General features: G+C 45.7%; 2 protein-coding genes across 8 annotated transcripts in view; both read left to right on the forward strand.

Moving 5' to 3' along the window:
* Positions 1-360: 360 nt before the first annotated feature.
* On the forward strand, positions 361-3,897 carry RPL27A (ribosomal protein L27a). Its single transcript, XM_080404860.1, has 5 exons — positions 361-706; positions 999-1,062; positions 1,594-1,669; positions 2,483-2,657; positions 3,714-3,897. Exons 1-5 carry the CDS (start codon positions 704-706, stop codon positions 3,840-3,842), a joined length of 447 nt encoding a protein of 148 aa, XP_080260986.1. The 5' UTR covers positions 361-703; the 3' UTR covers positions 3,843-3,897.
* A 2,939-nt stretch (positions 3,898-6,836) lies between these two features.
* TRIM66 (tripartite motif containing 66) overlaps positions 6,837-12,615 on the forward strand; it is a 51,773-nt gene continuing 45,994 nt past the window's right edge. For 4 of the 7 annotated variants that reach the window (XM_080404633.1, XM_080404635.1, XM_080404638.1 and 1 more), the window contains exon 1: positions 9,394-9,726. In XM_080404633.1, coding sequence (XP_080260759.1) covers positions 9,507-9,726 — 220 coding nt within the window. In that variant the 5' untranslated portion in view covers positions 9,394-9,506. Of the gene's footprint in view, positions 6,983-7,010; positions 7,549-9,229; positions 9,367-9,393; positions 9,727-12,615 lie in introns of those variants that run through there. The other 3 variants (XM_080404634.1, XM_080404637.1, XM_080404636.1) reach the window with 3 other exon arrangements.

The raw sequence follows: 12,615 nt of genomic DNA on the forward strand, positions 1-12,615 counted from the left end.
GGACAGAAAATGGGGGCTGCTGTTTTGCCTTCAGTATTAGTTGTTAAAACTAACGATGTTCCTGAGCGTGCCATGCCGTTAGTGCGCTCTTTAACCGAGGAGGAAATCCTGTAGGAAACGCAAATCCAGTATGAGACCCGTGTTTTAAATGGGTGAAGATTTGTTTCAAGCCTTACGGTACAAAATACGTCAAAAACAAGTTTGAGAAGCTCACGCCCCCCGGGAGCCGCTCCCGTAGTGTGGCAGGCAGCGTGACGTATTTATTTTTCCATTGTCACCGAAGTTTAAATAAATCCCGCTCAAAACCCTACTGTGGCCGCAGGGCACGGAGGGAGGGGGCAGCGGGTGGCGTCGGTAGCGACTGCCGCCACCGCCGAACGCCACCGGCAGCGGGGGTCGGGCGGCCCCGGGGCCCGGTGTGCCACCGCCGGCAGCCGCAGGGCCCGGGGCCGCTCACTCTTCGGAAACCGGCCGCAGCCGTCCGGGGCGGCCCTGCTCGCCTTCGGAACCGTGCCGGCCGCGCCGTGGCCCCTCTCCACGGCCGCCCCCGGTCCCGCCCCGGTCCCGGCTCTCGCGAGAGGCCGCCCCGCTCCGCGCGCCCGAGCGCAGCCTCGCGAGATGCGCCCCGCGCCCGGCCCCGCGGTGCCTTGTCCCGCTCTCGCGAGCGCCGCGCTCTTTCTGTTCCGTCGCGCACGCCGCCGAGATGGTGGGTGCCGCCGCCCGGGCCCGCGGCAGCTGCCTCCCGCTCCAGCACGGGGCCGCGGCCGGGGACCAGCGGGAGGGGGCGGGGGGACGCTTTTCCGAGCCCGCGGCCCGCGCAGGGCGCGGCGGGGAGGGTGTTGCGCGGCGGCTGTCCGGGCTTTCCTTCGGCGGGGCAGAGCCACCATGGCGCCCGGCCGCGCCGCCGGCGGGGAGCGACGTGGACCGGGGGAGGGCGGCGGGTGGGCCTGCCTGCGGCTGCTCGCGTCGCTCACAGCCGCTCTCTCGCTTTCCCGCAGCCTTCCAGACTGAGGAAGACCCGGAAGCTGAGGGGACATGTTAGCCACGGCCACGGCCGCGTTGGTGAGTGGCGAGGCGGCGGGCGGAGGGCCCGCGGCGGGTGCGGGCCCGGCCCCGGCCCCAGCGGCACCGGCCCGGCGCTGAGGGGCCGCGGGGTCCCGCGCAGGCTCTGGGCGATGGCGAGCGGCGCCGCGGGGATGGGCTGGTCCGAACCCTTCCACGTTCTTGAGGCTTCTCTGGATCTGTAGCTTGGGCAGTGCTCGGGCGGTGGGTGCTGGTTGTGCGACATCTTTAGCTCACGGGGTGGTGCTGTCTCCTTTCTGACCCTTTGGACATCCCCACCTTTTCTTGTCACCCTACTGGTGCCGGCATTGGTGCCTTCCACTCCTCTAAACCCCGCAGTGGCACGTTGTGGTTATTGTTTTTTTCTCCTGTGGGGTTAGCTTTTAGTTGGCTCATCTCGCTGAATGGAGCTGAATTCAGAAGAGGGGGTGGAATTAGAATAATCAGCTTAAACTGACATTGAACATACCTCTGAGCTCAAGTGTTAATGTGTAATATTCTTAGCGTAACAAACTTAACTTTTTTTTCTAGGCAAACACAGGAAACATCCTGGAGGGCGTGGTAATGCTGGTGGCATGCACCATCACAGGATTAACTTTGATAAATAGTAAGCTAACATTTAAAATACGTATGAGCAAGGTGTATGTTCCTGAAGTAGAAATAACTCACTTTTATATGGGAATAAACAAATATCCCTGCCATTCTATATGTTTTTCCGCTAATGTTAAATGTGGCATTATAGCTACAGTCAACTCATGTCCCTGTTCACCCTAAAATCAAAGGCCTTTTCGCTTAAACCAGGCATCTTTAAGAGTTCAGTGCAGAATTTGTTAAATTTGACCAGACTTGCCTGTTACAGCGTGGTCCCTGCTTAGCAATGCACATGCACAATGTTACGTTAAATCCAAATGGCGTCCTATTTAGCTGCATACTGTTAAGGGAGGGGATGTTGTTGTCTCGCCGAGACTAGAGTCACATCTGGACACTGCCTGTTGTCCTGGTGTGCTATAGTACTCGGACAGTAACCACTAATCTATATTCACTGGCTGTGACCGTTCTTGACTCAGTCAGCCACCAGGTTAGTGACAGGAGCGCTGAAACGCCTCGGGCAGTGCAGCCCTCCCTGGATTCATGGAGTTGGGGTTGCCCTGGAAGTAGAGGGCTGGACCAAACTCACCAGTGAGAGGGATTGAGTTGTGAGTTCCAACGGAGGGAAATGCTTCAAGAGAAAATAATTTCCTCTTCGTTTGGACACTAATGGTTGTTACACTAAAATACTGCATGTATTAATATGAAAGCACAATGTGATGTTTTGATTACTTGATCAAAGAAAGATGCTTGTTTCAGTGTTAATCTGTAGTCCTGCTTGTTCAAGGTGAATTAGAAGTATGATCTAATGAGGAATGTGTTTCTTTCACAGTCACCCTGGTTACTTTGGAAAAGTAGGCATGAGACACTATCACTTGAAGAGAAACCAAAAGTTCTGTCCTACTGTCAATTTGGATAAACTATGGACACTTGTCAGTGAACAGACAAGGCTCAATTACGCAAAAAACGAGGCTGGACTGGCCCCCGTCATTGATGTTGTGCGCTCAGTAAGTTCCTGCTCATGTTCAAACGTGCAGTTCCTGGTTATTTCATGTGTAACTTAGCTTTGTGTATCCAGGTAGGAAAATGGTGAACTGCAAATAAGCTACAGTACTTGAATATTTGTGAATTTCTGGGGACAAATATCTTGGCCTATAAGTAGTTACACAGGTAGTTAGCTGTTACGTTTTTTCCTGTAAGAACTTCTCATATTTGTGTGTTACTGTGGACGTGGGCTTATTCTGGAAGATGGTCTAAGATTACTTGTTTAAAATGTTACTGAAGGCATGTATAAAAACACAGCAGAACTAGTCTCATTTATATAAAGTCACTTGTTTAATATCGAGACTAGAGTCACATCTTAACGTGTTTGATTGTTTTGGTGTGCTATAGTTCTCGGACATAAACATCTGATCCCTATTCGCTGGCTGTGATGTCTCATATCTCAGCCTGCCACCAGATCAGTGACACAAACTAGTCTGGCCGAGTGGGTATGTTCTGTGCCCCAAATTAAGACACCTGTGTTGTCTGGTTACACTGCTCAAGTGATGATTTCAGCGGCTGTCCTTTTAATGTAAAGGACAGGGAGGAAGTGAGAGTATTCCAGTGGTAGGGAAGCAAAAGCTTCAATTGTACATTTAGGATGTGCAGAAGAATCCTTTGCTCTGTTCAGAAGTATGAGGACCAGAAGTCATTAGGTAGTAGATAGCTGTGGAAGTGCAGCCAACTGCTCTTCCCTTCAAAAAAGTAGGGAAAGGTTGGCGACTTCTTTACCAGATTTCATGGTGTTTTGTGTATATGGAGTATGGCGGGGAAAAAATCCAGCTTGTAAATTATAGGAAAAGTTCAGTTTGTGGTTTCCATTTTGTCTTTGAACAAATGCAACTCCACTAGGTCATGCAGGGGATCTTTCATTGGTATCAATTTTATATTGGAAGCTGACGATGAATGAGGTCATGGTGATCATGATTTTGGTTTTAACTGGTGCATACTGAAAGACAGGTCTGAATGTAGGAGCCTGCAATCTGATTACAAACACTTAATGGGTTTTTTAATCTTTCTAGGGCTACTACAAAGTCCTGGGCAAGGGGAAGCTGCCCAAGCAGCCTGTAATTGTGAAAGCAAAGTTCTTCAGTAGAAGAGCAGAGGAGAAGATTAAAGAAGTTGGAGGTGCCTGTGTGCTTGTGGCATAAAAGCGTTTGTTTTATTCAAATTTTTTGAATAAAGACAATGTTTAAGATTTGCTGATTTACAGAGGTTCCTGATTCTTTTTTCCTAACTTGTTCAGACACTGTTCACACTTAAGTCTGGCAGTTTTTGATTAGTGGTTTGACTGCTGCTTGCTATTTTTTGACATTGCCTGGCTACAGCATTTAGCATGTTCAAATACCTCATTGCTCTGTCTTTATGGGGGAGCAAAACAGGAGGGTTCTGCCTGTATTTGTGCAGCTCTTTCAGCTGATGATACTCTTTACAGCTGTCTGTGGAAAGGTGACTTTGTGGTCTATTATGAGGATTTTTGTTCACTGAAATGACAGCTAGGTGCAGTCTGTGGGGATGCTGCCTTGGCCTTTGGGAATGAAATAGCAAGAGTGTGGACAAAGAAATGCAGTGTAACAATGTGGACAGTAGTACAGCAAAAATTGCTGTGTGAAAGAGACTTGGTATGGGGAATCGCTATCAATAAGCTTTGTGATCAATAGGCTGCTTCTTGGGTTAGTGAAACAATTCGAGTCCCTTTTCCACTAAGGTGGAAGTATAAGGTGGGGTATCGGAAGGAATGAAGGGGAAATCCCTGGGAATAGGATAATAATAGGTCATTAGGGAGGGCCTGAAATAGGTGGGAAGAAACAATTCAAGGCTTCTACGTTGTTATTGCTGGGCTTAGGTCATCAGAAGTGCATAAAGCAGGTTTTTTGCAGACTGTGAAGGTTGCCTAGTATGCAGCTTTCACAAAAATAGCCCTGGCTTTTGAGCAAAATAGTGCCGTGTGGTGTGCCTGAGCAGCTAACAGCAACTGTGCCCCCAACAGAAAAAAGTGATCAATGTTTCTTTTCTTACCGGCATTATGCATAGAAAGAAGATGAACTAAATTCAAAATACACTGTGGTTAAATTATTCGGGTTTTTTTCCTGGCATTGTTAATGAAAAGTCTTTATAAATTACAACTCTTCTATTTGCCCCTCCAGTGCTTCAGCTGCTGCTAAATGGGTGACAGCTGTCTAGCTTCTGATTGCAGTCAACATGCAAAATGCAGACCATTTTAATCCACGTGCTCTCTAGGAACTACTGGTGTAGTACTCCCGAGTACCAACTGAGGTGTTTGCATCAGAACATGAGGCTCATGGTCATCTGTAGTGGAAGTTCTGTCTTCACTGATCATGTAACATGTTGCTTCTGCAACCTCTTAGCCAGACCTCTTAGAACACATGTTTGTTTGAGATGTAGGCTGACTTCATCCACCACAGGACAAAACTGCTGCTGCATGTACTAATGCTGAATTCCACTGGTTTGTAGGAACTGTAGCAGCAGCATGGTATCCTTTTGGGAATTGTGGCAGACTAGCCAGACAGGTTGCATTAGGCTACAAGCTTTTAAAGCTTCTTGTCAGTGATACTGAACTGACAGATGGCATTAAGGGTTAGTAAGAGCAGTAATGTACTTAAACTGTTGCTCGTCAAGCAATTGCCTGAACTAATACAGTAACTGTTCACTAACTTTTGCAGTCCATGCCCTCCTCAAGTAAGGTACATAGTTTCTGAAGTTACTGCATGTGGGACAGAAACGGTGCCAGCTAGCTTCAGGCTTTCTTACAGCTAATATAAAGCCATGGCACAGCTCTAGACCTGCACTATATGGGTTTCTGATGTATTTGGCTTTAAAAGACCGTGCTTGCTTAGTTGTAATATCAAAATAGGACTTCAGTTGCCAATGCAAGGCTTGACCCTGCATGCCAAAGCAGAATCTAATGGTAAAAATAAAAAAATTACTTGAAGCTAGTGAGCTAGCTCTTAAGTGTCAGACCAAAAGCGTGTAGACATCACCTTTTTTTATGCTCACTGCTAGAAGTCTTGAATTATTGCTAATAGTTGTGAGTTACCTTCTAGTATATGTGCGGTATGATCTGTGCTATCATCCTAGTTAACAAACTTCTAACCTAGTGTTTGGCAATATTTTAGAGTAAAGATGACCTGCTTTATTTTGATAAAATAGTGCTGAGCCAGCGATGCTGCTCGTTGTGAAGAACTGTAACTTGAGCAGTTTGTAAAATGCTGGGGTAAGTGTATGTGAACTTTATCTCGTCGACTGCTGGGACCACTGGCTCCTGAGACATGATGCTGTTTATCCTCTGCCAAAGTTAAATCGCTTGTCCTCAAGGGTGAGTCGGGGGTGCTGTGACATAGGGAATGTTCCAGACCGCGGAGGCGGTGTTCACCCACAAGTACCTGTGCACACGTGGCAATGGGCAAGTGACCAGCATAGGTAGGCACCACTCTCCGTTCCTGGGTATTTAATGTCTTAATATATGATGTCTGAAGTGGTTCCTGCAGCTCTTGCAGCACCGCTTTTGCACGCAGAAGGCCTTCGAGCAGCAGGTGTGCGGCGCCAGCTCTGCCCTGCCCTGCTGGAGGACGGCTTGGGCCCGCAGAGGCTGCAGCTTTGGGTTTGTGGGGCAGCTGGGCCTCCAGCAGGGCACCTGCGCCGGGCCGTGCTGGGCTGCCTGCTGCCCCGGCGGCCGCTTGTCCCTTGCGCCCGGAGGAGCGGGGCCAGCGCGGGCCTAGCGGCGCGTTCCCGCTCGCAGCGCCATGGCTACCCGCCCCGGCACCCGCTTCCGCTGACGTGCGGGCGGCGCGCCCCGCCTTAGCCCCGCCCCGCCGCCTGTCACTCACGGCCGCTGGGCGCGCGAGGGCGGCCGTTGGGCGCGCGGGGGCGCCCGCTGCCGAGGCGGGAAGTTGTGGCGGTCGTTGGCGCGCGCCCTCCTCTCCCCTCAGCGCCCTCCTCTGCCCTCTGCGCCAAGCTGCCCGCGGCGGGGCCGGCGGCGGCCGGGGCTTGGCTCCCCGCCCCCCGGGGGTGTGAGGGGCCGGGGCAGGCACCGCCGCCCCTCCCGCCGTTTGGGGTGCGGTGCTGGCGGGGGTGACCCTGGGGGGCCGGGAGATGACAGGCGGGCCGCCCTTACGACCTCGCGGGCGGGCTGCCCGCGCCACCTCACGGGGAGCTCCCGTGAGGCTGCTGGGAAGGCTCCAGGCCGGCTGCCCGCCGTGGCCCAGTAAAGGACTTTACCTGATAAAAACAGGAGAAATGATGAAGCTAGATGAAGACCAACTTCTTAAATGTAAAACTTATTCCTTTTTATTTGTTCGGATTTTTGTTTTTAGGGTTAGATATTTTTCGGTTACATATTAGGACTGATAAAGATTATGTTTTGGTAGAGGGGGATGGTTTTATTTTTATTCAATGTTTTCCAAATTCTTGGTGACTGGCAATATTGCTAGTGAGGCAGCTATACACAAAACTGGTAAAGCTGATATTTCGGCATTTTAAAGTTCTGTAACGAGCCTTGTACCAAGGTCCATGTTTAATGGAGGGAAGAAGATACAAAAGAACAATCTGGTTGAGAAAAGGGAACACTGGCAATTGAGAGACTTGCATAGAGAGTTTATCCCTAAAATACAAAAATGATGAAGTTGTGAGCGTGTATCGTTACAAACCTCTCTTGTATGAAATGTGTTAATGTCTTACTAGAAGTTCTAGCCCTGCGATCTCTGGACACTTCCCTTCAACTTGCCTTGGGGTGGCTGTTGCGTTCCTGAGGCCTGGACTGATCCCTTGCTCCAGAGGCAGCCCCCCAGCTCAGTGCCTTTCCTTTGCCCTTGGCTGAGCTGATGCAGCAAAAGCCCAGTACGTTTCTTCCCATTCCAGGTGTGACTCCCCAGCTCTCCCCTGTCTTCATCTCTGGCCTGCGTCCTGCCTCATTACCCTCACGGCACATCTCCAAATGCAATTATTTTCTTTGTAAACACTGCTGCTGAACTAGGTGTTTCCCATCAGGGTAGCCAAGTCACTGGTATTTTAGCTGCGTGACTGCTTGTTTGCCTACCTGTCTCAGTACGAAATTTTAAACACTTTTTATCACCCTCACCTTTCCCCCTCCTACCAAAAAAATTGTATGTTGTTTCATATGTCGTGCAAAAAGCATTGATTAAAATGTATGGTAACCCACTTCTGCTCATTTAGGCACAGGTTTGGCCTCTATGGTGATACAGCATTTCCCAGTATTAAGCTCTGTTGCACTGGTTCTGTGTGCGTGGATGGGTGCTCTGGTCCTGGGCTGTGGTTTCTTTGTCTAAACCATGTGGTAGTCTAAGACCTCAACTTCCTACTGCAGAAACTACACGTTATTGTAGATGCTGGCTTGTCTTCTTAGCAACAGTGGTTGCAAGAAACAATAGGGATGGAGCAAGCTGAGAAGCTGTGCTGCTCTAATTGCATTTGCCTGTGAAAGATGGTTGATGAAGATGCACTGTAAAAAGTGAGCTCATATAATAAGCACTGATATAAAGTTTATTAGTTAAACCACAGGCACAATTACCACAGCTCACTTTTAAAGGGACCTCTAGCTTTGAAACTGCAATCAGAAGTTGTAGTGATAGGTTTGAATTTGTCTAAGTGAATTCAGTAAAGCTGATGGATGTCTACCTGTTTTCATTTGTTCCTAGATTGGGTCTTGGGTACAAAATAAGATGCAGACTTTAACGTACGGTCCATTTTTTTCTAAAATATTGTAAATAGCAATGACTGGGATGCAGCACTGATTCTAGTTGTGAATTTCTGAGTGAATTTTGCATTGTAAAAGAAAAAAAAAAAAGACCTGTTACTAACCATTTCCACTGGCATCTGCTCCGAGACAGAATCCCTCAAGAAAATACATAGCCGTCAGAGTAGACCTGCTGCTTTTCTGTGCTGGGGAAAGCTGAAGATCATAGCTGCAAGTTATATACTGCTGGTAGCAAGGGCACCATTCCGAGGCAATGAGCCCCAGGAGGTTTGGTCAGCTGCAGGGATGATTCCAAGGGAGGATGAGACTGTAGTTGCTTTTTCTCCTCTGATGCAACTTGCAAAAGTTTCCCTTTGCAGGTTGTATCTGATCCGCATTTCTCAAAATGTCAGAGTTGAGGATGGAGCATGAAATGCAAAACTCTGTTTACCTTGGGGAGCTTGCGTTGGTAAGGGGAATGCTGCCCTGCTTGTGGGAAGTTCAGGTTTGGTCTGTAATTTGATCTGTGGTCATCTTGACAGTTGAAATTTGATTATGGCAAAGTGTATTTTATTAAATTTCTATAAAGAAGATTGGCAGAAGATGCTGTACATTTATCAAGGCAGCTTTCTAACATTGCATTGCTGAAATGATGAATGTATGATCAGTTGTGCTTATTATTTGCTTTACCTGAAAACTCTGAAACATTGAGGCAAAATTGTAAAAGCAGGCAGAGAATATAGTCTTTTTTATTGCACAGTTTCACTGCTTCTGGCAGGAAATGTACAGCATGTGACAATTCAGCCTGGTGACAGCTTTGTAAGTAGATCAATAGAAGAGATTACTTAAGTTTATACAGAAGTTGCAGGTACTATAGAAAGATAGCGGGATTATGATTTGTAAACCTTAAACCACACTTTCCTGCACAACAGGCTGCAAAGATATTATTTTTTGTAAAGCAGGTATGTGATTTTCAGCTGCAAGGAACTTCCTCTTTCTTCACAAGCGCTGAATCAATGTTGTTTCTGAGAACCTGCATCCCACTGTTGCCTTCTAGTTTGTGCTTGAGTGATCAAGCGTTTTGTTAAGTGAAGGGGTTGTCATGAGCCATTTTGTGACTCTTCATGTTTTTGATGTCAAACTTCAGCCAACAGAAATGGAGACCCTGGATCTGTTGAGGAATTGTTTGGTGTGCAAATGGGACCTGCGGAGGAGAGACCCCAGAATGCTACCTTGCCTTCACTCGTTCTGTAAGGACTGTCTTCCAGATTTGATTCAAGGATATAGCTGTGTTCCCACTGAGTATGAAGTTCTATATGAAGGTAATATTCAAGAATTGCTGGCTTGTGCTCTTTCTATTACAGTATTATAAAAGTAGATGGATTTAGAAATGCTTTTTGTATGCTATTGCTTTACAGTACTACTTTAAAAGAGTAAACTGGGAGACTCAAGGTTTGTATTTGTAAGAGAGTGGATTGGGAGCAAGCCTCCTTCATTAATGTTTTTCATCCAACAGCAATGTTTGGAAGAGAAATGACACAGTTGGGCAATATTTAGCATTTTCCAGAATGCACCAAGTTTCAGTTACCAACTTTGACGTTATGAATATTTGATTTGTTTAGCTTAATAAGTGAATAAATGCTACAAGGTAGTTTCTAGCCTACATTTTTATCCAATCTTTTGGATGTGTTGGACCTCTCTGTGATACCGGTTGTGGTGATAGATTTATTCATCCTTCCCTACCCCCTGTGCACCTCCACCCCCAACATGAACACAAAAACATCCTGTTCTTTGTTCCTAACAGAGGTTGTAATAATTGTTAGAACACGTGTGTTGTGGTGCACTGAAACTTTTCCTTTTATGTCATTGTAAACATGGTTTCTGTCGATCTGAACCCTTCTGACTGTAGGGTATACTGTAAATCACCCTAACAAGCTGAGGAAACTAGTGAGGATGAGAAGCATTTTGTGATTGTGGCTTTTGAAATCCTGAAGTTATTTCTACGATTTTTGGTAGCGATGGTAATAGAAAATACATAACTTTTTTGGAATAAGACAGGACTTAGATGACAGAATACAGTCATTTTAACTCGATGAGTCTTAATTGCCATGGGGAAGCATTCCAGACTCATTACTAATTTATAAGAAGAGCAAAGGCATGTAGATTACTTGTATTTTCACAGGCTTTGAACTTCAGATGAATAAGAGGCATCGTTTATTATCTCTTCCACAGCAGATTTTAGAATCATGTAGGAAGAGAAGATACCTTCCCTGAGGTGATGGTAATCTGAATTGATGAGATAACATAAACTAGACACGTTCAGGTTTGAGAACAAAGGGAAACAGTGTTAGGAGATCACTGTAGAAAGGCTAGCAAAACACAGAAGATAAAGGCAAAGGGAATAACCTGATGGCAAAGGAGAAAGGCTATTTGTATGTAGGGTACAGACAGAAAAACACATAAAAGTAGAAGACGACAAAGAGCAAAGCAGTCATTTCAAGTAAATGTCTCCTTAAAATTTTTAATGCCCAATCACAGAGGCTTTAAAGTCTGGGGGACCTACTTTATAACAAAATGCTGTTGATAACAACCACTCCTTTACTTTTTATGTATCCTCAATGGACATCTAAGCCATTCCTCTCTCCACCTTGTTTGTGAAGTGGAAAAGTTAATTTATACCACTTGGTGATCTTGGATGAAGCGCTGGAGGTTCTCATGAGCTGTTAAAATATCAGATATTTCTCCAAGCTCCTGAGTGCATTAGGAATTATTTGTCTATAGCAAATTGGAGCAAGTATTAGTATATTTCTGTATACTTGTAGTTTCTCCATTTACTTCCTCATTCTCTTGTAGATAGGGAACTTCTATGACAAAAAGCGAGATTAGAGAAAAGAAATAATGAATGGTGATGACCCAGTAAATGAAGTGAGACACCAGGTGCAGAGACTCAGTTAACATATGAGCAAGAAGAGCAGCAAAACCAAAACATCTGTGTCTCTTATTTAAGTCAATGGCTGAAACTGCAAGCACCATAGGTCAGCCAGGATAAATTTATGAAATCTTCTGATGGCATGATGCTAAACATTGCTTGTCTTATCTGCACCAATTGCTGAGTTATTGCTGACTGTTAAAGGGAACAAATGTGACTTAAGCTATTGACAGATGTCCACTTGCTGCATTTTATTATTTCTATCTGAAAGTACACAGTTTTCTTTCACTTGTAAGGTAGGTGCTATATATATGGATCCCTAATTGTGAATGCTTGTTAGCGAGGCACATCCAAAACTCAGCCAAGCATTGGTCACACTTGCATTTAGTGTGTTCAGAGATATCTTCAAGGAGGTTTATTTAAAGAAAAAGATTGAGCTGTAGGACTCCTTTGGCTCTAGGCTTATCTTCAATTTGATGTTTTGGTGTAAGAAGTGTGGTGTACTGGTTCCGGCTGTCAATATAAAACACAGTGCCTTATCTTGTACTAAGTATGTATGTTAAAAATAACTAACTAAAAAAAAGCACATCTACAGAGTTCTTTAAACTCTATTTAGGCTTACAGTGGAGTATAGTTTGGCCACTTTGGTTTTACAGCTTGTCTATTTCCAGGACCTGAATAACCTTGTTTCGATGCAATCATACAAGGCAAGTGATGCACTGCATCACATCTATTAATTCTGAAGGAGAATACCTATTTGGTTTAATTAGATCCACTTCACGCCAAATACATGTTTTATTTCTAAAAAAGGAAGCAGAAAGGTAGTTCTAAAGAGGGAAACTGTTCATAACGTGTATATTTAGACATCTTAAAATGTATTTAAAGTTGGTCAGCCCTTCTTACTCTGTCGTTCAGCTGCCAAATCCAAAAGGGAAGTGAAACAAAGAGGGGTTTAGTTATATAAATAAGAAGCTGTAGTGTGGGAGGTTATCTTCAGAACTGTTTCCTATAACCTATAATTGGGTCTCCAAGGAAGTGTAAATTATGCCTGCAGCTTGAGCTGTAGCTAATGCTCTCTGAGAATAATTATTCTGATGGTTGTTGGAGGAAAAAGAGCAGAGGAATAGGTGCAACATGTGGACAGCAAGTACAAATGTGTTGTGTATCATAGCTCTACTGTTTGTTTCTTTATGCTAATCAATTCTCATGATAATAATAGGTTAATTATCTGCATTGATTTGTTTCTGAGACAACCAGCTTGAGGGTTCTTTCTATTTAAACC

The sequence above is a fragment of the Falco punctatus genome, assembly GCF_963210335.1.
Source record: "Falco punctatus genome assembly, chromosome: 10".
NCBI classification, from domain to species: domain Eukaryota; kingdom Metazoa; phylum Chordata; class Aves; order Falconiformes; family Falconidae; genus Falco; species Falco punctatus.